At 33.4% G+C, this 26,143-nt stretch overlaps 1 protein-coding gene across 1 annotated transcript; it reads right to left on the reverse strand.

Moving 5' to 3' along the window:
* Positions 1-12,944: 12,944 nt before the first annotated feature.
* LOC126656457 (transcription factor NAI1-like) lies at positions 12,945-18,187 on the reverse strand. Its single transcript, XM_050351031.1, has 4 exons — positions 17,918-18,187; positions 17,285-17,845; positions 14,382-14,762; positions 12,945-13,354 (listed from the first exon to the last, which is right to left on the reverse strand). Exons 1-4 carry the CDS (start codon positions 17,945-17,947, stop codon positions 13,286-13,288), a joined length of 1,041 nt encoding a protein of 346 aa, XP_050206988.1. The 5' UTR covers positions 17,948-18,187; the 3' UTR covers positions 12,945-13,285.
* Between the last annotated feature and the right edge of the window lie 7,956 nt (positions 18,188-26,143).

A 26,143-nucleotide genomic window follows, 5' to 3' on the forward strand; every position in this document is an offset into this window, starting at 1 on the left:
TCGTTATCTATGGAGGCAAAATAGAATGAGTTAAGGGTCTATTTATAGACTCATGCGGGCTTTACATGGGCATCGATTAAAGCCAAACGGTGTAATTGTTATTTTTAGAGTTATAAGCCTCCAAACAACGATCCAACCGACAAGATTTTAGCAAAACCTCTTAGGATCAACATGTCCGAAGGGGGCCCCGCTCCGACTGTGCAATAGGGATATATGACATTTTACTAAAGCATGCCAGCTCTGGAAAACACACGAACACTGATTCGAATAAGCTCGGAAACCAATCAAATCAACACACTAAAGATTAGGAAAAACAACTCACAATACCAAGGAATCAAACCACCATGCAACAAGAAATAACATATCGGAAATTCATCGGAACTAGCCGAAAAAGCACGGGGTATTAAATACAACCTAGCCAGAGGTCGGACCAGAGCACAAAAATCATACACCCAAGAACGAATTCCGAACCCTATAATATTCCTTTTGGCCGAGCACCCCCCCCCCCCACACACACACGAACCGCACCAGCCCTAATACAAAGCTATACGTTTTAATTTGTCAAATTCAAAGCTACTACGCACTATTCGAAGCTAGATTCTGCATCCAATTCGCCAATAAAAGAGCCAAGGACTCAGAACAGTACTTCCGAGGATCCAACTATTGTCTTTATCACTTTTTATCATTGTATAATTTAGAACTGATGAATTATTGTGTTAGATTGCATGCTAGATTGCTCTACTGTGAAATTACCTAGAACCATCAATAATTGTCATAAACCGCCTTTGATATGCTTTTATTGTAATTTCCATGAAAAAACTCTTAGTTAGCATACTTAGGGCTGTCCTATTATGTTTTATACCTTATATTTGAAAACAGTTCAATTCAGGTGCTTAGGTTGTATGATAGAGGTAAATTGCCATACTATGTGTTTTCAATGTTCTTGCTATCTTTGATTAAAAATTCATCTAGAGAGCATGCGTTTAGGCTGTTTAATTCGATTTTAGACATTATACTTCGTTCTCAGTATGTTCCAGTATGTTTTCCCTTGCGTTTTAATGGATTTTTGAGCCTTTTTTCCATGAAACGGAGACCAAACGACGAACCGCCTTGGCCAAATCACAGAGGCGTTGTCGCCACTTCTTCTGGAGCCACAAAACAACTCCCAGATCTTTTAGAATACGATCAATACTTGTTTTCGCATTTTCAGGCTCGTTTGAACTCGGAATTGGGCCTGGTTTGAGGCCATGATTTTGTAACTAGTTGTAGAATCTATTTATGTGTTGTAATAAGTCAATCCCAATTTAATTCAGGTCTTGAAGCCCAAAATTGTAATTTATCAAGCCAATCGGGCTCCGAAGCCTACCATCGATGAATCCAGCGTCTTTCAAATGTAATTTCGGGTTCAACCAAACTCGAAATCGACCCTGAATCAAGCCAGTGGAACAGTATTGATGAGACAAACAACTTTCGTGTTCTGCCCAAGAGCCAATTCTGATCAAACCGAAGGTCAAAACACAGCGAGTGCCAATTGCACAAGTCGAGGAGGTTTAAAAGTATTCCTAACCTTACATGTATATCCAACTGTTCATGTGTACGTCGAAAATGTTTACCTCTTTCCAAAGAGCCTTCCAAATCCAATATTAACAGGCTGAAGGACTAACCACGTTAATTTATCAAATCAAATCAAATCTAGCCAATCACCTAGACATCTTAGGATTGCATTGAAAATCTAATTAGAGATTGCATAGGATTTCAAGAATGACCTATAATAGAATCAATCAAACTTAGACATCCGGTTTAGCCTTTGTGCATGTAAAATATCCAGACCAACCAATACTTGATTATTTGTTAGAAACCACCAGGTTTAGATGAATATTTAGGGGTAACTACTACTTGCCTCAAATCCAGTCCAAATCGAGTCATATGCGCATCAAACGTGTTTACTGCTTTCAAAAATGTTTACATTTTCAGCAATATATCCTATAAACTACGATGTATGTCAAGATGATATCCAGTATGTCTATTAGGTAAAAAACGGAAACTGATAAGCCAAGCACACGAGTCGGGATAGGTCCATAAACCCAGTCTTTTGGTTCGGCGTACGGTAATCTTACCCATAAGCGAGTAAGGCTATCGAGTCGGTATAAAAGGCATTTCCTAGTTGAGCTAGGTTGCGACTCCACACTTATTTTAAAACATGTCCAGAATAGAGTCATGCCATAAGCCTGGGCGAACGGGAACCCCAAAACCCCCGCTTCCGCTCACAATGGCGACTCCATTAGGGAATATAAAATCAACTGTTTTTAGAACATAAATTTTTTTAGAATTGTTTTAAAAAATGGTTTCCATGGACCTAACCGCACGGCTTGTGCCTTATCAATCTCTGTGTTTTACTTACTAGACATATACACCTACCATCATTGCGTTATATGTTCTCTCTAGGAATCCCTTATTAGCCCCGATGCTCATAGCCGATATCATGCTTCCGTGTTGCACTCCAACGTCCGAAATGTCTTATTTGGAGTAGCGTCACTCACAGCCAGTACCTCGGTCGTCTATACTCGTGATTGAGGAGGCCTATCATAGGTATATCAGTCTATGGGAGCCTTAAACTGGTTACCACAGAAACCCATGACTAAACCCACATGCATTCCAGCCTAAACACTACCCTCCAAAAAAATACCCAATATATGTTTGTATTTGGCATGACTGTCAATGTAAGGATTCCGAGTCCAAATTCAAAAAAATTACCATTTCAATATTAGTCTTAGGTCCGGCCTAATAAATGTTCTAGTTTTCAAAACCAGATTTTCAAAAAATTCTGTTAGGCCAGACCTAATATACAAAACTCGATTAAGTAAAACTCCTTTACTTGATTACAGCTCGAATACCAGTCTAGTCAAGTGTTTGTCCATGCACTTGACTAGCCGTAGCGCTAAATCATTCCAAATTTAAAAAAACGGACCGTCACGTCCACTCTATGTTTGAACACCTTTAAAAGGGAACAAATGAATTCTTACATCGACTATTGCTGCTTGTCTATTTAGAAATGCTAAAGAGAGCTTGGAGGTATACGTCGACTCTTGCATTGAGAATCTACGGTCCAGACCAGAAATCCTAGGAATTAAACCTCGTCCGGAGCACGTGTGTGGGAGAAATAAGGTTGGAAGGAACAATTTGTCTTTGTGATATCAACTGTTATACGTGTTATCTGTTAAGTGTTACGTGCTACGTGTTAAAACTAACTCTTGCATATCATACATCATGCATACTATATATCACATACTAACCCCTTATGGATGCAGCAGTATACATGCATCATGAACTAACCCACTGTCTTGCAGCCATTTTACTGACTGTTCTATTGGATACCCAGCTGACATCCAGAATGTCAAGCAATCAACCTGATAGAGTAGAAAACAGTCCTATAACTCCAGAATTGGTGATCCAGACAACCAACGAATCAGAAAATAGTTTTGTAATACTTTTACGACTCTAGCATCGGCAATCCAGATAGCCGGCTAACCAGAAAACAATCCTACAGACTTCAACGTTGGCAAGCAACCAGCCAAACGAATTAGAAAACGGTTCTACCAAGACACCGACATCGGCAATCTAGACAACCGAAAAATCAGAAAACGATTCTACCAAGACTCTAGCACCTGCGATCCATAGATAGATAATAACTTAGAAAAGATTATTTGGTAAATTTGATTGTCCCCTCCTCCGTGCTTGTATATATAGTATTGATAATTTAATGTTTTATGAATATTCATATTAATAAAGCTAAATTTTAATTTGAAAGTTCTCCAAGGAAATTGCAAAATGATGTAGTGTTTTTCAACACATCAAATAAAACAGAATAACTGAACCCTCAGTTTATTAATTGATTCATCTTTTTTAGTCATATCTTGAGATATTACATAGAGATAAATTTGATTACTAATATATTGCATGCTAATTATTAAATTGATATGAAAAGGATCATTCATGTCTTTAAAGTTTGACTTGAGTATTAAGTAAGCCCTCGGCGTCTGAAAAGGCTCAAATATGCCCCTAACATCTTAACAAGTGAACAATCAGGCATTCCGATTTTGACAACCAGACTCCCAATGCCTCATTTATGAGTTAAAATTGGCACTTGATTGTTCACTTTTTAAGACGTTAAAGGCATTATTTGAACATTTTCAAACGTTAGGGGCTCATTTGATTTTGTAGACAAACCTTAAAAGAATAAATGACTCTTTTTCTTAAATTAATTGATAAGGTCAGAAGAAGACGTGACCAGAATGCTAGACTGAATCAGCAAATCATTTTATTTTAATTTGGATTCTGATCAAGTACAATCAGAAGGATCAGTTAAACCCCAATGAATGTTATTTTTATAGGCCTAATTACTTAAAAAAAAACCCACCTTATAACATTTTTTCGTTTATACCCTCACTTAGAAAAATGTTCATTTGTACCATTTTTTTGATTTTTCGTTATCATCTCTACCCTAAAATTTAAATTTTTGATAATTAAATTAATTAAACGATGAAAATATTATAAATAATTAATAATATTAATGTTTAATTAGAATATAAGTTAAATATAAAGAATTATTTTGAATATTAGACCAAATGAAAAGAGGTCAAATTAGCTTTTAGGGTAGAGACGAAAATGAAAATCAAAAAAAGGGTACAAATGAACTTTTTTCTAGGTCAGGGTATAAACGAAAAATATTATAAGATGTGGTTTTTTTAAGTAATTAGGCCTTTTTTTTATTGAGTATATATAATTAATAGATTTTATTATGATATATAAATGGAATTTGATGTCAGCACATATAGGCAGATTAAGCCACACACAAAAAGAAAAGTCTATGAAAAATCCAGATCATACAATCTTAAGTGGGGACTAAATTTGTGTAAAGATTGCCAATTGTTCACTCTAAATTATTGTCAATTGGACCCTTTGGTGTGATTTCAACTGTAGTAATCATGCATATGCATCACCAACTCTAAATACAATTTTAAATTCTTTAGTCTATATACCAAATTTTATAGAATATATCTTCTTTTTACATAGTTTTAATATATCGACAAATGAAACAAAATTCATAAACATTATGCAAGTACAATTTGATATATGACGAATGATATATAATTTTCCTTAAAAATCATATTTTACTAATAAAAAAATAATTTTGAACAATATTTTAGTATTTATGTTTTAAAAGAATTAAAAACACAACCAAAACTTTAATTTTAATTAGCAATATATATGAATGGAAAAGCAACGGTAATTGTTTACATCATATTCATCAAAAAAACCTAATTACTTAAAACCCACCCACCTTATAACTTTTTTTCATTTATACCATGACCTAAAAAAAATTTCAATTGTATCCTATTTTTGATTTTTATGTTTCATCTCTACCCTAATGAGTTGAATTGACTTATTTTCTTTTAAAAAAGAATTTAAATTAGTCCTTCATTTGTAACCTACATTCTAATAAAAACGTTAATATTAATCATTTATGTATCTTGTTTTTAATATTTTCATCTTTAAATTAATTAAATTATCAAAAAAATTACTTTTGGGGTACAAACGAAACATAAAAATCGAAAATAGGGTACAATTGAAAATTTTCCTAGGTCATGGTATAAATGAAAAAAAGTTACAAGGTGAGTAATTTTTAAGTAATTAGGCCTCAAAAAAATGTCTCCATCATTAAACAACTTATTAAATTTTGGATTTGAGAGAATTTGAGAGGTAAGAAAAAGTTTTTGTATTGATAAAAAAGATAATAGCTACTCTGCTACAAACTGAGTTTATATACAAACTACTACAGCTGGCATATACTCCCTAAGTATGATTAACTAATCTAGTTAGCAAACTAACAATCATAAATACATTAGTTAACATTCCCCCTTCAAGTTAGATCTCGATGAGAAGCAAGATGCAATTTGGATAACAAAAACTAGTGTGAGGATGCACCAAGGTACTTTGTGAAAAAATCAACGAGTTGAAACTATGACGGAATAAAAGTTGGGAGAATGAAGCCATCTTTGAAGTGTTGAGAACCAAGTGACAATTAATATCAAGGTGTTTGGTCCGTTCATAAAAAACTGGATTAGTAGTTATGTGGAGTGCTACTTTGTTGTCATAATGAAGCACAATAGAAGCAGAAATGGTAATGTTCAGATCATGAAGGAGATAGCTGGGCCCGATTAACTCACAAGTGGTAGAGGCCATGGATTTGTATTCATCTTCTATTGAAGAACGAGACATTGTTGCATCATTCTTACTCTTCCAATGAAGAAGAGAATTGCCTAGAAATATGCAAAAACCAGTGAAAAACCTTCTTGAATCCACACAGGAAGCCCAATCTGAATCACGGTAGGCCTGGAGCTTTAGATCAGAACAAGCAAAGTAATTTAAACCCAAATCAGGACACCCTTTCTAATCTCGAAGAACATGCGTAGTAGATTCTCAAAGAAGCAAACGAGGAGAAATTGAGAACTAATCACTCAGAACATTAACTGAAAAACTAATGTCAGGTCTGGTAATGTTCAGGTATAATAACTTGCCCATGAGATGACGGCATTGATTTGGGTCAAATAGTAAATCTAGCAGAAAGTTTTATTGTAGGCGGACGAAAAAGAAGTAGGCTTAACACCTGTTAATCCAAAATCTGCCAAAATATCTGAAACATATCGTTGTTGATTTAATGTAATACCATTGGAGTCACGATAAATCTCAAGACCAAGAAAATATTTCAAGGGACCAAGGTCTTTAATAGTGAACTTGGAATCCAAAAATTGCTTAACAATAACTAAATCTGCCATATTTAACCTGCAAACAAAACATCGTCTACATAGACAACCAATACTGTAAAAAGACCATTAAGCTACCTGGTGAACAAACAATTATCATTAATTGACTAAGTGAAGCCAATTTCTAGTAAAGAAAGAGTGAAAGTGATATTCCATTGCCTATAAGCCTGTTTAAGTCCATATAATGACTTAACTAATTTACAAACATCATGAGGCTTGGTTTTGGTATAACCCTAAGGTGGCAACATATAAACATCCTCTTTTAAGGATCCATGCAAGAAAGCATTATTAACATAAATTTGTTCTAAGCATCAACCTATAGAAGCAGCTAGTGCGACCAAAAGTCTCACAGTTACAAGCTTAGTAACAGGACAAAATCTCTCCTTATAATCCAGACCTTCAATCTGATTGTAACCCTTAGCAACTAGCCTAGCTTTAAGTTTGTCTACAGTGCCTTCTGAGTTGTTTTTTATTTTATATACCCATATAGAACTTATAGCAAATTTATTGGGAGGTAGAGTAGTAAGAATCCAAGTATTATTCTTTTCTAAAGCTGCCAATTCTAAGTTCATAGCATCTACCCATATAAAGTCATTATGTGCTTGGTTACATGAAATTTTTTCTTTAATGATAGATGAGAAGCATGCGTTATTGGTAGAGGATGGAATGGTTTTGGTCAGAAGAGAAAATTCAGGTAAAGGGCATTGTTTCCCATTTTGGGGTTTGAAAGAAGTAGCTAGACTAGCTTTTTCATTGAAAGACTTAGAGTTATGAATTTTTTTAAGCTATTTAGGTGGAGTAGTTTGTCTAGTGGATTTTTGAGGAGCAATATTATGAGCTGGAGTGTTAGAAACTAGTTCTTTAATAGAAACACGAGGTTCTAAAAAAGCTTTAGTAGTAGGATGAGATACTGTAGGAGTGTGAGAAAAAAGAGGGGGTATACCAGGTGTATGAGGAGTAGATAAAGTGGAAATATGAATGTTAGGTGGCAAAGGGAAGTCTGAGTTAGAAAAAGAAGTAATAGGACGAAAAGTATTATCCAAAGGATCATGAACTATATATGAATAAGGGAAGTCATTTTCAAAGAACTTTGCATCTCTAATAATAAATTACTTATTAGTAGAAAGACTCATGACTTTGTAAGCTTTTTTTTGTAGAACAGTATCCACAAAAAATGGACTTTACACTCCTTGTGTCAAACTTGTCTTTAGAAGGAGAGAAATTAATGGCATAACATAGACAACAAAAGATTCCGAGATTTTGGAAATTAGGTGGCTTAGCATAGAATTCTTCATATGGAGTTTTCCAATCAAGGATTTTCATAGGCATTCTACTAAAGAGATAAGAGGCAGTCAATAAACAGTCTCCCTAAAATTGTTTAGGTAAATGTGATTGAAATTTTAAGGCTCTAGCCACCTCAAGTAAATGTTTGTGCTTTCTTTCCACAACACCATTCTACTGAGATGTGTATGGACAAGTGTGTCGAAGTATGAATCCATTAGCTTGAAGATAAGAGAAGAGTTGGTTATTGAGGAATTCAAGACCATTACCAGTTTTGACAATATTGACAGGAGTTGAATATTGGTTATGAATCATGTGTAAGAAATAAAATAATGTTTGGGTGCAATTTAGCTTTTGTCTTAATAAATATGTCCAAGTAAACCTTGTGAAATCATCAACTATGGTAAACAATAGTGAGATCCTTCATTGGAAGGAACTTTGTAGGGACCGCATAATTCTACATGTAAAAGGTCAAAATGGTGTTTGGTTTTGATTTCAGATGTTGCAAAGCATAGTCTTTTTTGTTTCGCTTTTGAACATATTTCAAAATTTGAGGTCCCAGGTATTTTAAGTGATAAAGAAGGCACATGAGTAACTGTAGAGTTGCTAGCATGTCCAAGTCTGGCATGCCAGATAAAATAAGTGGAATCATCAATAGAAGTATTCAAAAGAAACGTATCTTCTTTATTCATGTTAGATAACTAAATTACATTAAGTTTTATTGAAATTAGTATTAACATTTGAAGAGATAGAATTATACATGAAACAGGCAGAGTCTAGTTTGTATAGTCCATCAACTTGTTGTCCCTTAGCCAAGATAATTTCAGTCTTCAGGTCCTATACAAGGCAACCTTTGGAGAAAAATGTTACCTCTAAAGGATTATGTTTTCTAACATACTAACTTATAGTAAATTGTATTTAAATTAACGTATGAATAAAGTATCTTTGAGAGTTATATCATCAGAAAGAATAATATGTCATGTTTGATGGACTAAATTGATTGAACCATTAGATAAATATACTTGAATTGGTTTTGAAAGTTTGGTTTTTGTTGTAAGTAGGTTTGTATAGAAGGTCATGCGGTCTGATGCTCCTGTATTTATTATCCAAGAGTCTCTATGATATAATGTAAAGCCATTAAGAGCAAAAGATGAAGAAATACCTGAAAAAGCCAACAGATCTGCATAGTTGCGTTCTACTATTCCAGCAAATTTCCTAACATCGTAAGAAGTATCTGCAACAGACATTCCTTTTATGAACATCAACATTCTTGCTAAAGTATTCCCCAATTGTTCATAGTTGGTAAAATGATCTGGTAAGTCCCAACTTTCAGCTTTGTGTTCATTAATAATATGAGAGTAACCAACATTATTTTTCACACTAACATTGTGCTTGTCCCATAATTCTAGAACTTAGTTATTGACCCTACATCTTATTCTGTTTGAACCAGTCAGGATATCATATCAGCTTGAAAAATCCTGCCTTAGTGTGTCCATATTTGTTGCATTAATCACAATGTCCCTAATCTTTAGCATCCTTCTTGTATCCTTGTTTATATGTTTGCTTATTATTACAAGTCCCTCTTGTAATACCTTGAGGATTAGCCAACAAAGAAGTATAGTCAACTAATGTAGCATTGTTTCTAGTAACTTGTTCTTGTTTCTCCATAGTAAGAAGCATCAAATAACTCTATTTTTATTTGGAAATGGATCCATTAGTAAAATTTTATTTTTAGTGGACTCATGCTCCTCATTCAATCCCATCAAGAATTGAACTAATCTGCCTTGTGAATGATAATCTGTCACAGCTTTGCTTAAGCCACAAGCACAGTTCTTAATTGCTCCACAAGTACAAGAGACATTATATTCATGCAATTAAGCTCATCCCAAAGTCTTTTCAGTTAAGTGAAATACACATAAATTTCATCATTTCCTTGTGTAATTAGGGTTATTTTTCTTTTCAATTGATAAAGAGTAGGTCCATTACTTGTCCAAATCGTTGTTTAAGATCATTCCATAATTCTTTGGCATAAGTTCCATAAAGAAATGCTCCTGATAAATCTCGAGAAATTGAATTAAGTAACCATGCTATCACCATACAATCTACCTTAATCCATTGTTCATATGCATCAAACTCTTCAACAGGCATTACACATTTCCTATTGATAAACCCTAATTTTTTCTTACCTCCTAAAACAATTATAATAGCTTTGCTCCAGCTAAAATAATTGTTCAAAAGAGTACTCACGAATTGATTGTTTGGATTATCAGATGATTGAAGCAATAGCGGATCGCCATTGTAGTAATTTGTGTTTCTCGCAATATTTGGGGTTGATTCGCGTCCAAGATTGCTGTCGTGTCTAGATTCCTCCATTGTTATAGAGATTTGAACAAATTAACTGCTGGTTTTCTACGATTTGTAGAGATTATTAAGCTTCAGGATTAGATTCCTAAAAGCTCTGATACCATATTAAATCTGGATTTGAGAGAATTTGAGAGAAAATAAGAAGTTTTTGTATTGATAAAAAAGATAACCGCTACTCTCCTGCAAACTGAGTTCATATACGAACTGCTAAAGTTGGAATATACAGCTGGCATATATAGTTGTCATATACTCCCTAAGTATGATTAAATAATCTATTTAGCAGACTAACAATCATAAATACATTAGTTAACGCAACTGTTTTTAGAATTGAAGAGTGGAGTGCCTGTTGGAGGAAATAAACGTACGATCTTAGTAGAATTCTCTCCAACGCTTATACTATTTAAGCAATAACTCGTTGGTTTATTAAATAAATTTGAGAGTTATAAATTCCAACTTTGTAATATGAGAAAAATCAATAAATGATAATATATAAAAATAGTTCAACTTAATTAATAAAGACAACTAGTATTATTGTGAAGTTGGTTTTTTTCCTATAAAATACTTGGGGCTTCCATTGGCTAACATGAATCTTAGTTCGGGGTCCTGGGATCATGTTGTCAAGCGATTCAAATCGCCATTAGCTTTATGGATAGGCACTCTTATATCTCATGCAGGAAGGTTAGTTCTCATCAAATTTGTCTTGTTCAGTGTCCCAGTATACTTTATGTCTTTGTTTGGTATGCTTACGATGGTTCACAAGCAGTCTAGTCAAATTTGTCTTGTTCAGTGTCTCATCAAATTTGTCTTTGTTAGAATCGTATATGATGCACTTTCTTTGGCAGTGTGATATCTCTAATCATGTTTTGAGTAAGGTGGCGTGGAAAGTGGTTTGTCAAAATTTTGAAAATAGAGGTTTGGGAATTTATACTCTGCAAACTAGAAATCAGAGTCTTTTATTCAAATGGATTTGGAAGCTTCAGATTACGAATAGAGAGTCTCTTTGGTTTAATGTTACCTCATGTTGCTCATTAGTTTTTGACTGAGATTCTCTGATTTTTGGAGATGTGAAGAAAATATCTTTTATTTGGAAAGACATTACCAAAAGTTTTTGTCGTGATGAAGAAGGATGCGGTGTTTTTATTGCTAATCTGAAATTCAAAGTCGGAATGGGGGACTTACTTCATTTTGGCATGAGAATTGGATAGATAATGGTCCGACAACTATTTTATTTTCCTGCTTATATAATCTTTCAAATAAAAAGCAAGCTAGAATTGAGGATATTTGGAGGGGGAATTGGAGGTGGAGTCGTAGATTGTGCGGTAATGAGTTGTTGACACTAAATGATTTTGAATCTATATTTAGTCGGCTTAACTAAAATTCAAGTTGTAAGGATGAAGTTCGGTGGAATATTGGCTCTGGCGTGTATACTGCTGCCTCTTTTTGCAATTTGATTGTAAATTTTGCAGTCTACAATTGATTCGCAACTTGTTGGAAATCAAAGGAGAACTGTTGGCGTTGTGTAGGGTTTGTCCGAAACAGTTGCTACTGTTCAGCTGAGTTCATCAGGGGCTGCAACCGGTCGTTCTTCAGCTGCTGCTGTTCAGGTGGAGTCGTTTTGAGGAGCTGCTGGTGCTGAGCCGAATCAGCCGTGGTTAGTTGATGATGTTGAGCGGGGATCTTCAGGTAGAGCTACTGCTCTTTCTGCTGCCAGAGTGACTTCTGCTACTGCTGTTTTAACAGCAGCTCCTTCGGCAGTAGCAGGTGATGCTAGTCTTTCCAATTCTGTTCCATTGCTTTGTGGTATTAAAAATAGACTTCGAATCCATAATCTGTAAATGCAAGTTTGGAAATCGAAAGCTCCTCCGAGGGTTAAATTCTTGGGTAGAGTGCCAACTCTTGAGTTCTTGGAAAAGCGTTCTATCATTCCGGTAGAACATTCTTGTGCTCTCTTTGTGATGTTGTCAAATTGGAGGCGCACCTTTTATTCATTGTTCTTTTGCTAGGAGTATTAATTTGGTGTAGTGTGTTGGAGAAGTTGGATGTTGTTTGAGTTGTCCCATTTTCTTTTGTAGATTTTTTTAATTCAGTGGCAAAATGTCATTCCATTGAGTCGCTGTTACATGCTTTGGCAAGCTCTGGGTTTTCTTATTATTAGAGAAATTTGGAAGTGCAGAAGAGTCTTTCAAAACAACTTGTTGGCAAAGGAAGACGTGATTCTTAGCTGTTTTATGCGGACTGTTTTTCTTTTTAAACTTTGTAATAGAAATTTCCCTTATTCAGGGATGGTTTTCTTTAGAAATCCTCGTTGTATTCTGTTCTCGGACTATTGATCGTTGTTTCCTCGCTCTAGGCCTAAACTTTTAGGGTGCTTTTTTATAAGTCATTTGTTGTTCAAAATTCTTGAGCGTCAGTTTTTTTTTTGTCACTCCTTGTGGTTTTTTAATATACATATTATTCATAAAAAAAAGTTAATGATTAATAAAACATGAAATTAATTAGATAATCAAATGAAACTTATTGACAACTTATACACGTACAACAACAACAGCCTCTAAAAAAATGGTACAAAATCCTTAAAGAACACTTAAAAAAAGGCTTCAGGTTCCATATATTCAGCATGAGGGTAATTAATTAAACACGGTCAACGAGTCAACCGTGCTAAAAAAATAGGGTATCATTTGCCCTAAAAAAACCACTGCTGCTAAAAATGAAAACCTTTTAGCGACAAACATAAGATTATAATAAGAGACATAGAGAAATAGATAATGTCTCAAAGAAAGAAACAAACTTAAAAAGCTGATGTCTGTCACAAATTCTTAATTAAGTAGAGCTTGTCTTAGGTTTCTCAAGAGATCCTTAATTGTCATGGAGAATTTACCATCCATCTGCAATTTATAATTAAAAAGGTTAATTAGATGACCTTTAAAATATGTCAATTACAGATAACACATTTTATTTGTTTTCAAAAATAACATTGGCGATTTTAATGAAATTTTTATAGACATGACATGACACATGGCAGACCCATTGAGTGTCCAAATCTGTGAAATTTCACCGAAAAATGTGTTCATGATGAAATTAAAAAGAAATAAAAGGTGGTGTTTATAATTGACAAATTTTTAAAATCATGTTATTTTTTAAACTTGATGCAAATATCATGATTTTATATGTAATTAATTTTAATTAAAATACAAAGAATTAATTAGAAATAATGTTATAGATGCTAATTCTTAGACTTTCTAGCTATTACTCTCTTACTCTATAATTAAAAACCTAATTAATTTAAATAAATACTTTTACGAAAAATTTGATATGGATGATGTGAAATTCTGAATTTGAACTATATAAAAAATTGATATCAATGCAGTGAGATTTCAAGTTTGAATTATAACTAGAGACTATTTAATTGAAGATCAAAATTGTGATCTCTATTTTTAAATTATAAAATTGACTCATGTAAGACTAATTTTGTATAAAATGAGTTAAATAATTTTTTTCAAATGTTGGTTAATTATAAACTACTAGTTAGGGTTAATTATTTTTGAATTACTGAACCATACGCTTTTTACAAAATCATTATTGACGATTTTTTTGAAAAAGGTACCAACATTTTATTAATTATATTTTTGTAATCAATTTTTTAATTTTTTGAAGTGAAAGGTTGGATACAAGAAATCAGAAGTTTTCTCGCTGCCATATATTATCAAAAAGTAAAATAAAAGAAGTTCGAATACAAAATCAAAATTAAACAACCGATGGATTTGCAAAAACGTAAAATTACCCTATCAATTCCGACAAATAATTGTCTATATGGCCGATGGATTGGCAAAATTAGATGTCCATCGGCCATGTAAGTAATTATTGACCGGAAATGATTTGTAAATAAAGCTGTTAAAGTAAGAATATATATACCTTGGCAACAATAGTAACATCAATGGTGGAATTTCCAAAAGGAAGCGAATTGCTGTTGATGACATTCAAGTGAAACTTTTCCATTACATATAATATCTTCATTAGGCAACCTTTTTGTTTGTCACAATGGATTTTAATGAGAACATCTTTGTCTGAAATCCTTGCTTCAATTTTCGGAAGTTGTAATTGGTCACAGATTTCCCCAGAATTAATCTCATCATTTGATGATGATGGCTCATCATCAACATAAACTTTTGATTTATTCACGAAAATTATTGATTGCATTGATTTCATGGCAGATTGATCCTCTAATGTCTGAACTCGACCTTGTAAATTCTTAACGTACTTAATTGTATCTTCAAGAACAGAAGCTTTGTCCATCTGTAAGTCAACATAGCACTAAGGGGCCGTTTGGTTCAAGGTTGGGAATGGGAATCGCAATGGGAATCGGAATGAAAAGTAATGGGAATGAGAATGATTGTTTTCATTTTTTGTTTAATTCAAAATTAGTGTAGGAATGGGAATGAATAAAGTTTAATAAAAAAATTATTTATTACTTATTAAAAATATTTTTTTATTTTTTAAATATTTTTTTATTTAAAAAAAAATTTAAAAAAATTTAAAAAAATATTTTAAAAAAAATTAAAAAAATATTTTCGAAAAAATTAAAAAATTAATTTCGAAAAAATTAATGTAAAATTATTTAAAAAACTTTTTTAAAAAAAAATAAAAAAATATTTTTTTTTAAAAATAAAAATTATTTAAAAAAAATTAAAAAAAAATTTTTAAAAAATATTAATTTTTTTTTTTTATTTTAAGTATATTTTTTAAAATAAATATTTAAAAATAGTTTTTTTAATAATTATATATTTATTATTTATTATTAAAATATTTTGTAAATTTTTTATTCTCATTCCTAAAAGTCCATTCCCATGGGTTAACGGGGGAATAAGTGATTCCCATTGAGGGGGTAATCACATTCCCATTTCCTATTACAATTTGATAAAACAAACACAAACAATGAGAATCATTCCTATACCCATTCCCATTCCCCCCTTTTTATTAGTCTGTATGTACATTTATCAATTGGTCTTTTATGAAATTAAGTAGCAATTCGCTTTCAAATAATTCATTTTCAGCCATGATTTAACTACTATGCATCACATAAATGAAAAAGACCGAAACAACAAACAAGTAACCATTTTCTAAAAACATTACAATTCGGTAACCCTTCTATAACTTTTATAATTGGGTAAGGCTTTTGTCAAAAAACTATAGTTCGGTGGCCTCAAAAATATTTAACCCCGTGCAAAGTAAGATTTATTCTGTAAAAAAATAAAGTAGCTGTAGAAAGCACATATTTACAATAATAGATTAAAACTATCTAACTTCAGAATTTCAAAAGTCTTTTTGAAAATGAAAATGGAACATTAAAACGTAGAATTGAAGAAGTTTATTTACAATATAGGCTATGTTTGGTTTATGAAATTGAATAGCATGGAATGGAATAGTTATTCCATAAGAAATGGAATAACCCAGTGTTTTAAAAATCGGACCGGACCGGACGGTTCAACCGGTTCAACCGGAGACCGGTCAGCTATTCGGTCCAACTACCTATAAAGAACCGGAAATCCGGTTCAACCGGATTGAACCGGCCAGAACCGCCAGGACCGGAATGAACCGGAAAACCGGCAATTTTTTTAAAACCGTCCGGTTATACTTGTTTTGAATTGGAAAAGGATTTTTCCCTGAAGATTCATACCAATCTTTAACTTCAATTGGCCCAGAAGTCAAAATTTTCACTATCAAACAGAAAAATATTTAACAATCAAGTTTGAACAAAAAGACACACAGGAGAAAGATAGATCAAAAGCAATCTCAAAAACAAATTTTCAAATAAAATAATTTTAAAGAATATAAAAACTCCCGCAAACAGAAAATGCCAATATTTATAAACATGATCATACAATTAATTGCAAGAAACCAAAAGAGAAAACAAAAAATTACTTTAAAGAAAAGAAATAGAAAAAGGAAAGAAACTGATCATCAAGGATGAGCAAAAAATCAGCCACTAAAAAGAAAGAAATATATATATGAATTCCGAAAAGGGTAACTACTATAAAATAATAAATGGTCTTCAAGAGAGATGCAGATAATTAATTGAAAGAAATGAAAGAAAATGAAAATGGAGGTGAAATTATAATGACAGGGCTAAAGAAAGAAAGAAGAAGTTTATGGAAAGTCAATTAGTGGATACGTTGGTCAACTTTTATCGAAAATGGCAACAATTATTTCTTGAAAAAGAAAAGACTTTAAATAGTGACTTAATTAGATTTTGTAATATTGCAGAAGAAAAAAAGACCCACTCTCTCATATGGAAAAAAGGAGACGTGTGTTACTGTTCCACAAAAAAGTTTTTCTATAGTATAATTTGTCAACCGGTTGAACCACCGGTTGAACTGGTTAAACCGGTTGAACTGGCAACCGGTGACTTTACCGGTTCAGTCACCGGTTCGGTTTTTAAAACACTGGAATAACCATTTTTTAATTTTTGAGAGAAATACTTATTCCACAAAATCATGGAATAGCAATTCCGTGGAATACCTATTCCGTGAACCAAAGTAAAGAATTTTCATTTTATACGGAATAGCTATTTCATTCCGCACCTATTGCATGAACCAAACATGGCCATAGATCAATCGATATATAGTTGTACATCTTAAAACTAGTAACCTAAAGAATCATATGGTACTCTTGCCTTTTACTATCTTTAAATTTTAATAAAAATTTAAATCATGCTAACACATTATAACATGAAATCAAGAAGAGAAAATCATATATATATATATATATATATATATAAAAATTTCTCATAAAGTGAAGATTAGGTTATTGTAGTATACCTTTTTCAGACCAGGAATAACAGCTGAAAGAGCAACGAAACGCTGGTTAAGCTTTTCTCGGCGCTTCCTCTCTGCCGTCACATGATCTGGCACATGTAGAGGACTCCAACTTATTACTCCACCACCTTTCATATTAGTTCCTTGTTTATTATTATTATTACAGATGGAACCATATTGATTCCCCAACGAACCCGGATGGAACAAATTTGTTCTTGAATTCTCATCGGAACTCATTTCAATCTTAGGCTTTAATGTACTCGATTGATCTCCATATGAAGCAGCGGGCGACAGACTCGAGTTTTCGAAAGATAAAAGATGAGAAGATGAAGAAGGAAAAGTGACTCTATCATGAGTGTTAGTGTAAGATTTCCAGCTACTGGTGTTTAGTTGTTTCGCTGGCTTTTGACCGGGATCGGTCATTGCAGAGTTGAAATTCTGAACAGTTTGATGATTAAAAATATGGTCCATATTTGATGTGAAAAAGGATTGAAATTCAAGATCATCGATGGAGTAATCAAGTGTGTGTATACAGTAGTTGAAAGCAGCTGCATCCTCCATTTCCTGTAAATAAAAACAATCTGTGAAAATGAAAAATTAATTTAATTCAAATAGTTATTTGCAGATTGAACGTACCAATTCAGAATCCCATTTGGCCGATGTCATTTCTATTACAGTAAACTTCTGTTTAGGACTGAACAAAATATTTGTTGAGAAAGTGAAAAAGAAGGGAAAATAACAAAAGAAAATAAATTTTAATGAAGAAAACGGATCAAAAACAAGATTTGTAATTCAAGAAGGATATGACTGTCCGATTTAATGAGCTTGGAAAAAGATTAATTTCCTGGGAAATTCAAGAATTTGAAAAAGAAGACCCAAAAAGGGAATATTATGATATTCACTTTTGTTTTCGTCTTTTCTGTAGGCTAATAAGTCAGAGTTTTACAATCTTTTATAGGAAAAACATAACACTGATTGAACACAGAAAACAAAAATATTAAAAAATTATATTCCCTCGTGAAAATGTTGTGTATTATTCTCATTTTGCTTCAAGAAACCACTGTTCATTTTATGGCTCTCTATTACTTACTCCGTCTCGATTTTTTTTATTTGAATATATTTACTACATGAATTGCCCACTTTATATTTTTGGCAAAAGGCTCACTTTAGCCTTTAAAATCGGATCAAAAGAATAAATAAGCCCTTAAGATCGAAGTTGGCTCACTTTACACACGTAGTTTTTCAAAACGGCTCACATTGCACCGAAAATTTAACACCGTTAATTTGTTCTGTAAAATAATGACGTGGCACATAGGCAAAATCTTAAAAAAAATTCTTAATGTTTAAAATACTTACCAATTTTATACTTACAATTTTTTTTTATCAATTTTCACCCTCTTTTTCATTTATATATTAATAATTAAAAAATATTTAAAATTAAAATATTTATTAAAACAATCGAAACACAATTAAACATTTCGAAACAAAATTAAACGCTTCGAAATCCAATTAAACGCTTTAAAATCACACTAATTAAATTTTTTCTTAAAAAACAAACTAATCAAATCTAATCCACCCACTCACTCCCGAACACCCGCCGTAAACCACACTGACAAAAAAATATTCCAACTAAAAATTAAAAAAATAATAACAAAAAATTTACTGGAAAAGATCCGTTCGTCTTCTCTGGACTGTTCTTCCCCATGGAAGAACAGATATGTAATTCCATGTGGAAGGACAGCCCGTGTTCTTCCTTGGAGAAGAACCAGTTGTTCTTCCCGAAAGAAGATTAGCCACGTCGGCTGGTCTTCCGTGGGGAAGAATAGATATGTCTTCCCCTTGGAAGAAACAGCCGGAGAAGACGAACCGGTTCGTCCCGTTCGTATTCTCCGGTGAATTTTTTTTATTATTTTTATTATTTTAAATTTTTTATGGTTTAGGTATAAACTTTTAATTTTTAATTTAATTAGGTTTAAATTTAATTTTAATTGTTTAATTAAATTTTTATTGTTTAATTGGATTTTAAAACGTTTAATTAGGGTTCGAAATATTTAATTGTGTTTAATTGTTTTAATAAATATTTTAACTTTATGTATGTTTTCAATTATTGATATTTAAATGAATAAGAGGGTGAAAATGGTTAAAAAAATTATTAATATAAAATTGGTAAGTATTTTAAATATTAAGAATGTTTTTGAAATTTTTCCTTACATGCTACGTCATCATTTAACTGAATAAACTAAAGGCAGTTTAATGTGAGCCATTTCGGAAAACTACGGGGTGTGAAGTGAGCAAACCTCAACCTTGAGGGTCTATTTATTCTTTTGATCCGACCTTAAGGGATAAAGTGAACTGTTTGTCTATTTTTTTTATTCCAAACTCTTGTTCACTTCTAGTAAATTAACAATTTTTAATGTTAATATTTATATATTATCTCTATTTAAAAGTGTTAATTTCCTAAACTACACTATTTCTTATTTTAATTGTATTTTTTCTCTTTACTTTTTTAACCTTCTTTTTTTTTACTAGGTTTACCTCTTTTGTTTTTTTATTTACCAAAATAACTCTTCGTTTAACTGCCGTTTATTTTTTTATTTTTTTCAGTTTCCTCTCCGGAGTTAGTTCTCTGATATCCTCCTTTCTTTCAATTGTCTCTGTCTCCTCTTTCTTCAACCACCAGTGTCGGAGTTTGCTGAAATCCTCCTCTTTCTTCTCCGGCATTAGTTCTTTGAAAAATTTATGGTATGGAAGAGGCGGCAGAGGCAGCGATAATAGAGGCGGTAGAGTTTGAGTTTCAGGATATCTGACTTTGTTAACTGCTCTGATTCTCCGTTAATTACAATGGTTGACGAAGGAGAAAAGGGATAACAGAGAAGCGGTCTGGGTTTATTGGTGTTGGCGTCGATTGTGGAGGCAGAGGAGGAGGTCATGGCGGAAGCGAAGGTGGAGATCCGAATTCAATAATAATCGGCTATAATGACGGAGGCGAAGAGATTGAACGACAGCATAGAACCTAAAAGATCGGTGTTGTTGCTTCGTATGCGTATACGAATTCTTCACTTGCTTTGGTATTTGCAGGCGTCGCAAGCTTGAGTGGTGGTGGTGACGGTGGAGGAGGAGGAGGAGCCAATGATGAGCCTGCTGATAATTTCGATTTTCCCGTCCTTTGTTCTATCTATTATCCAATTCTAATTATTCTAATCACCAATGGAAGTTCTTGACAAGAATATTCATTGTCCATGGAGGATTTTTATCTCGAAGAGAAGGTATTGATTAAGAATTTCCATTCTTCTAATTCATTGCATTTTTATTTTTTATTTTCAATTCAATTCCATTTTAATTTTGAATTAAATCTCACTCTGATGATTCATTTTATTGAAATTAACTATAGCTCTTCTTCTATATAGGCATGAAACTTACGCGAGAAATTTGATGCTAACAAAGATGTGGTGAGTAATTTCATTATGATTTGCTAGATTCCATCTTAAAATCAATTGGTATCAAGTGGAGGTGCCCAACTAATATTTAAACACATGTCCATTCACACACACAACCAATGTGGGATTTCCCACTTCAACACTCCCCCAACACTCCCCCTCACGCGTAGCGTGTCCGGACTGAGTAACCAATCCCCCCTCACGCGCAACTCACGTGGGTCGGACCAAATTCAAATTGTGTGAATGGACAAGGCTCTGATACCATGTTAGATTCCATCTTAAAACCAATTGGTATCAAGTGGAGGTGCCCAACTAATATTTAAACACATGTCCATTCACACACACAACCAATGTGAGATTTTCCACTTCAACATGATTCAATCTATCTTTGAAGTAATTTGGATTAGTTTTAGGCTGTATTATATGTGTTAATTTGGTGATTTTTTCTTATTTTGATTAAATTGTTCTATCATATGAAGGAAGATTTGGATACAATTGTTAAATTGAGGGCTTATGGTGTTTCATATCGGGTTTTGTATTTTGTAATATTAGCTTATGGAATTGGAATACTAGTTTTGTATCTATTCTCTCTTTATATTTTAGTGATTTGTTGATTCTATCTCAAGTTCTGTTTCCTTTAGTTGAAGCTTATTTGTAACTGATACATAGTTTAGTCGTTTGAAACTGTTTTTGTTTTCTTGATTAAGATATGTAAGATATTTGTAATTGATTCATATAATTTTATGAACTCTTCAATCAATTTTGCTTGATAAAGGTTGTTAATTTACCGATATTCTACTGATGGATCTTTAGGTGAAAAATGTTGCTCGTAACCTGCTCGATCTATTGTTTGTCTCGAATTATAAATGAATTTCTGGTATGAATATGAAATTCTAGTAAGCTGCTACTGTTTAAGTTGCTTTGGTAAGCATAATTTATGTATCATAAGTTTTGATGTTTATGATTAGTAATTAAAAGATGGCAAAACCCATCCTAAGGCCTCTCTGCTTTACCATTTTGACTCGAGAAGCCCCTACCCTAATTTTCGTCACGGCCGAGTCCTTTTACTTTCAAAAATCGCATTTTTAGGCCCTTACGTGGATGGAAAATGGAGAGTGAAACCCACTCTCCGTTAAGTGAGACTAGAAAAAAAATGCGATAAATTAAACCACAAAAAACGACATGACAATTTTATTTTTTTAATAAGTGATGATATGGTAATTTTACATCTGACTATACATCTTCTTCTTTCTTCCAATGCTAGACACTCATACCCAAATAAAAAAAATGGGTTCTTCAACTCACCTCACTCACTCCCATTTATTTTCATATTTCTCATCTGGGTTTCTCCTTTTTAATCTCAAAATCAACTTCTTTCTTCGTTTTGGGTCCGTTCATATGCTGGTAAAGCTGTAGATTTTCTGGATTGTGGTAGAAAAGTATTGTGGGGGAGAACTGTTGAGGTTTGGATTGTGGTAGAAATGATATGAAGTTGAAAGAGGTTTTAGCTGTTTGTTAAACTAAGCTGTTTGTGGAGCGGATAACCATAGCTTATATCTGAAGCTGGAAACAGGTTTAAAACTATACGGCTTCTATGTTAATTAACCATTGACCTACTTGAACTTGGATTGTTAGTTGTTTAAACACATGAAAGCAACCCGAGCATACTTTTTTGTCGTACTGAAATTAGCAGCTAGTACTGTATGTGTTTCTTTTATTGGTGTTTAGGATTCATGCTTCTATTTTTTATGGAGGTTCTTGTAAGGAATTTTGTGAGGATTTAATTGATTTGGTGTTTAGTTGACCCAATTATCCCCTCCAAAATGGTGCCCGGATTCCAATTTCTATGTGGTTTAGGTTCTGCGTGTGAATCTGTAGAGTTATCAAGCATAAGTAATTTATATGGAAGAAAGAGGCTTCAAGATTCTGGTTAATTTACTTTGGAGAAGATGGTATGTGGTTTTGGTTTCTCTTTTTTTTTTTTTGATGAGAAGTTTCTCTTTTATTAAGTAGGCTAAACCCATCTAGAGGTCCTTGTACTATATCATTTTTGTTCAAAAAGCCCTTATACTATTTTTTTGTTCTTCAGGTCACTGTACTTGACAAAATTCCGATTTTTAGGTCCTTTTGAGGGACTGGAGGAACAAAAAAATTGTAAGTAGAGTGACTGGAAAAAACAAAAAAAGGACCTGAAAATCTAAAATTATGTAAGTAGAGGGACCTGAAAAATAAAAAAATAGTACAGGGGCTTTTTGAACAAAAATGATATAGTACAAGAGTCTTTAAATGGGTTTAGCCTATTAAGTATGTTTGATTTGGAGAAGATGGTAAAGTAGCATGTTTGCTCCTTCAATTTTGTTTATTTTTAAAAGAGAAATGTTAGGTGGCATTGTGATGTGGCATTATTTTTTTTAATTAATAGTGCTTTTGATAGTTAACGGAGAGTGAATTACACTCTCCATTTTCCATCCACGTAAGGGCTTAAAAATGCGATTTTTGAAAGTAAAAGGACTCGGTTGTGACGAACTTTAGGGTAGGGGCTTCTCGAGTCAAAATGGTAAAGTAGAGGGGCCTCAGGATGAGTTTTGCCTTAAAAGATTGATAATTGGTATCCGCTAATTAAGTTTTCAATATTACACAAAGTACCCCAACTCCCAAGACAGAGACTAGAGCATTAAAAATTTGGTTCAAGTAAAATACTTGTCCAACGGTCTTATGAAGCGGATACCATTTCAGAAAGTGACTTTGCACCGCAGACAAACTTTAAAATTAAACACCCCGTGTTTTTCCGGCACGTTCCGTTGAATTTTCCGATGTGCTTTGAGTTCGTTTTGACTGGTTTAATTCCTCAGAATCATGGTTTCAGGGTCAATACTTTTTTTTATGTATTTTTTAGATGTTTTGGGCGTGGCTCGGGCTTTCGGAACGATCCCGAGCTCAAACTCAAAAATCGCATTTTTCCTCCTCGGCAAAAGGTTTTCCCGGGCGTGACATAGGAAGGGTGGCGGGCTCGACATACCCGTGTAGCGGGCGCAACGTCGCACTGTTCAGTTTGCTGTTTTTTTATAGATAACATCTTATCTCGACCTAAAACATTTTCTATCATTTTTGAAAACCCAATTTCGGCTGGAACTCATAGAACATCACTCCCTAACCAATCCTTGTCCTATTTTGATCATTGTTAAGTTTTCTTAGCTAGTTTTCATTGTTTAATTCATTGGTTTCATATTTGGTTCATCCTAGATTCAATAGCTATTGTGTTTGGTGTTAGCAATTTTACTTACCAACTCGTAGTACTCGACAAGTCGAGGTCGAACCCACAAGGATTAGAGGTTTAAAGTGAATGAAATTGATTGTGAAGTTCAATTCGTTTAGCAATGAAAAGATTGGTTTTAATTAACACTACAACTTAAACTCAACTAACAATTAAACAAATAACAACTCAAGATATGCAGCAGCAAATAACTAATTATTCAAAGGATTAAAAATGAGAATTAAAAGCGCCCAAGGGTTGCTACTCATGCCAAGACGAATCCTAGTTAATAAGGCCGGGTCTTTGGATAGTGTTCGGGTCAAGCTATTCGAGAGTATCAATTCCGCTCTCTCGAGCCGGAAGTTGAAAGAATCACTACTTGATTAAGGCACCGAAATATAACTCACTCTCGCACAATTAGATTTCGATAGGACTAATCGAGCCAATTAATTCTCATACACAACCGCTAAATCCCTAAATTACTCTCGTGCATCTAGGTCTCAAGCTCATGCTAACTAGGTCCAATTGATTAATTCAACTCTAGCCCTCACTAATCAACCACAAATCAAAGATTAAGGGATCAACTTAATCTAGGCATTAAGTCTCAATCAACATAACAAATCCCTAATCCAAAACCCATTCTAATCACCTATTCAACAAATATGGCAATCATAACACCCCCTAAACTAGGGGTCTAGCTACTCATTACTCAGAAAACACTAAGCATTAAGCAATAATTAATAAGCATATTAGGGGATAGGATGATTACCTTAAGTGGAATGGATAAGAAAAGAATAAACAAAAAAATGAAGATTCCAATAATAAACTTGCATTAAAGAAGGATTTCAATCCAAAATTCTGGAAATAGAGTATGAGCTCAAGAACAATAAAGATCCTCTCTAAAAAATGAGAGCAAAAGGAATAAAGTTATAGCTATTGAATGATGTCTTATAAAATGAGGTGATAAACCCTAAAATAAGATAAAGTTTCCTTATATAGTCTTGACAAAAAGGGAAATAAAAACATCATAGCCAAAGTGTGTTGGAACAAAAGTGGAAGTGGACCAAGCAAGGCTCAGATTTCGAAATTGATTTCCCTCCTTGTTTCAGCTGTGTCTCGATCGAGAAGCTTGATGAATGAGCCTTCTCGATCGAGAAGCTCTTAAAATTTACACCGCGCGATTTCTTCAAGCCTTGTCTTGAACGAGAAGCTTGATGAATTGACCTTCTCGATCGAGACCTTTAATAATCCAGTCTTCATTTCTTTGATTGCTTGCTTGAACTTCTTATTTCACAAAATCTTCAATGCTTCCCCTATTTGACCCAAAATAGCTCCACAAACGCTTCGCTTACCTAAAAGCATAAACACACGTAATAAGGTACGAAACACTAAAAAATGCGCATCAAATTATGGTAAAGCGATGTGAAAACTACACGATTATTAGGAGTATTTCTACTCCTATCAAACCTCCTCACATTAAGTCCTTGCTTGTCCCCAAGCAAGAAATGCACCACAACACATCGCAATGTTACCAATCATGACAAAACTTGCATAAGCATCAACAAACGAACTCTCTCATGAACAAACCTAAATGCATCTATTAAGTGTCAACACAACTTCTAGTGATGCAACCAAGGAGCAATGCAATGGCAAATGAAATACACCGATGACAACTAGACTACACTCGCATTGGTTTAAGAATCTTGTAGGAACAATCAAGTCGCTATAATCATCTACGGGACATGCAAGAATTTGGTTCAAACACAACTTTAGAGGACACAAAGGCATATCAAACATAGGTATCAACAAAAGCATTTCAATTCTCACAAGTTGCACTCTAACACACACGTGTTTAAGGTTGAAGGATATAAAGCTCAAAGAAATTCTCATTCGCCATAAGCTTGCTCTTAGTCCGAACTCCGCTAATTAGTTCGGTTGTCAACAACTATCCTATGGTCTTAGTTGGGGTTGCAACTTGGCTATGAGTTTGGGTAGGAAATTTTTTATATTTGGCTAACACTTGACTTGAACAACTAACTTATAATGCACTATTGACCTAGCTCCGGAATTTTCCGTACTTATGAACTTTTCATTTTGTATTGCCTTTATTCAAACTTTCTTTTTCTTTCTTTCTTTATTCTTTCTTTCTTTTGATTTTCTATTTCTTTTTCT

This window comes from Mercurialis annua, linkage group LG7 (genome assembly GCF_937616625.2).
Source record: "Mercurialis annua linkage group LG7, ddMerAnnu1.2, whole genome shotgun sequence".
Classification (NCBI taxonomy): domain Eukaryota; kingdom Viridiplantae; phylum Streptophyta; class Magnoliopsida; order Malpighiales; family Euphorbiaceae; genus Mercurialis; species Mercurialis annua.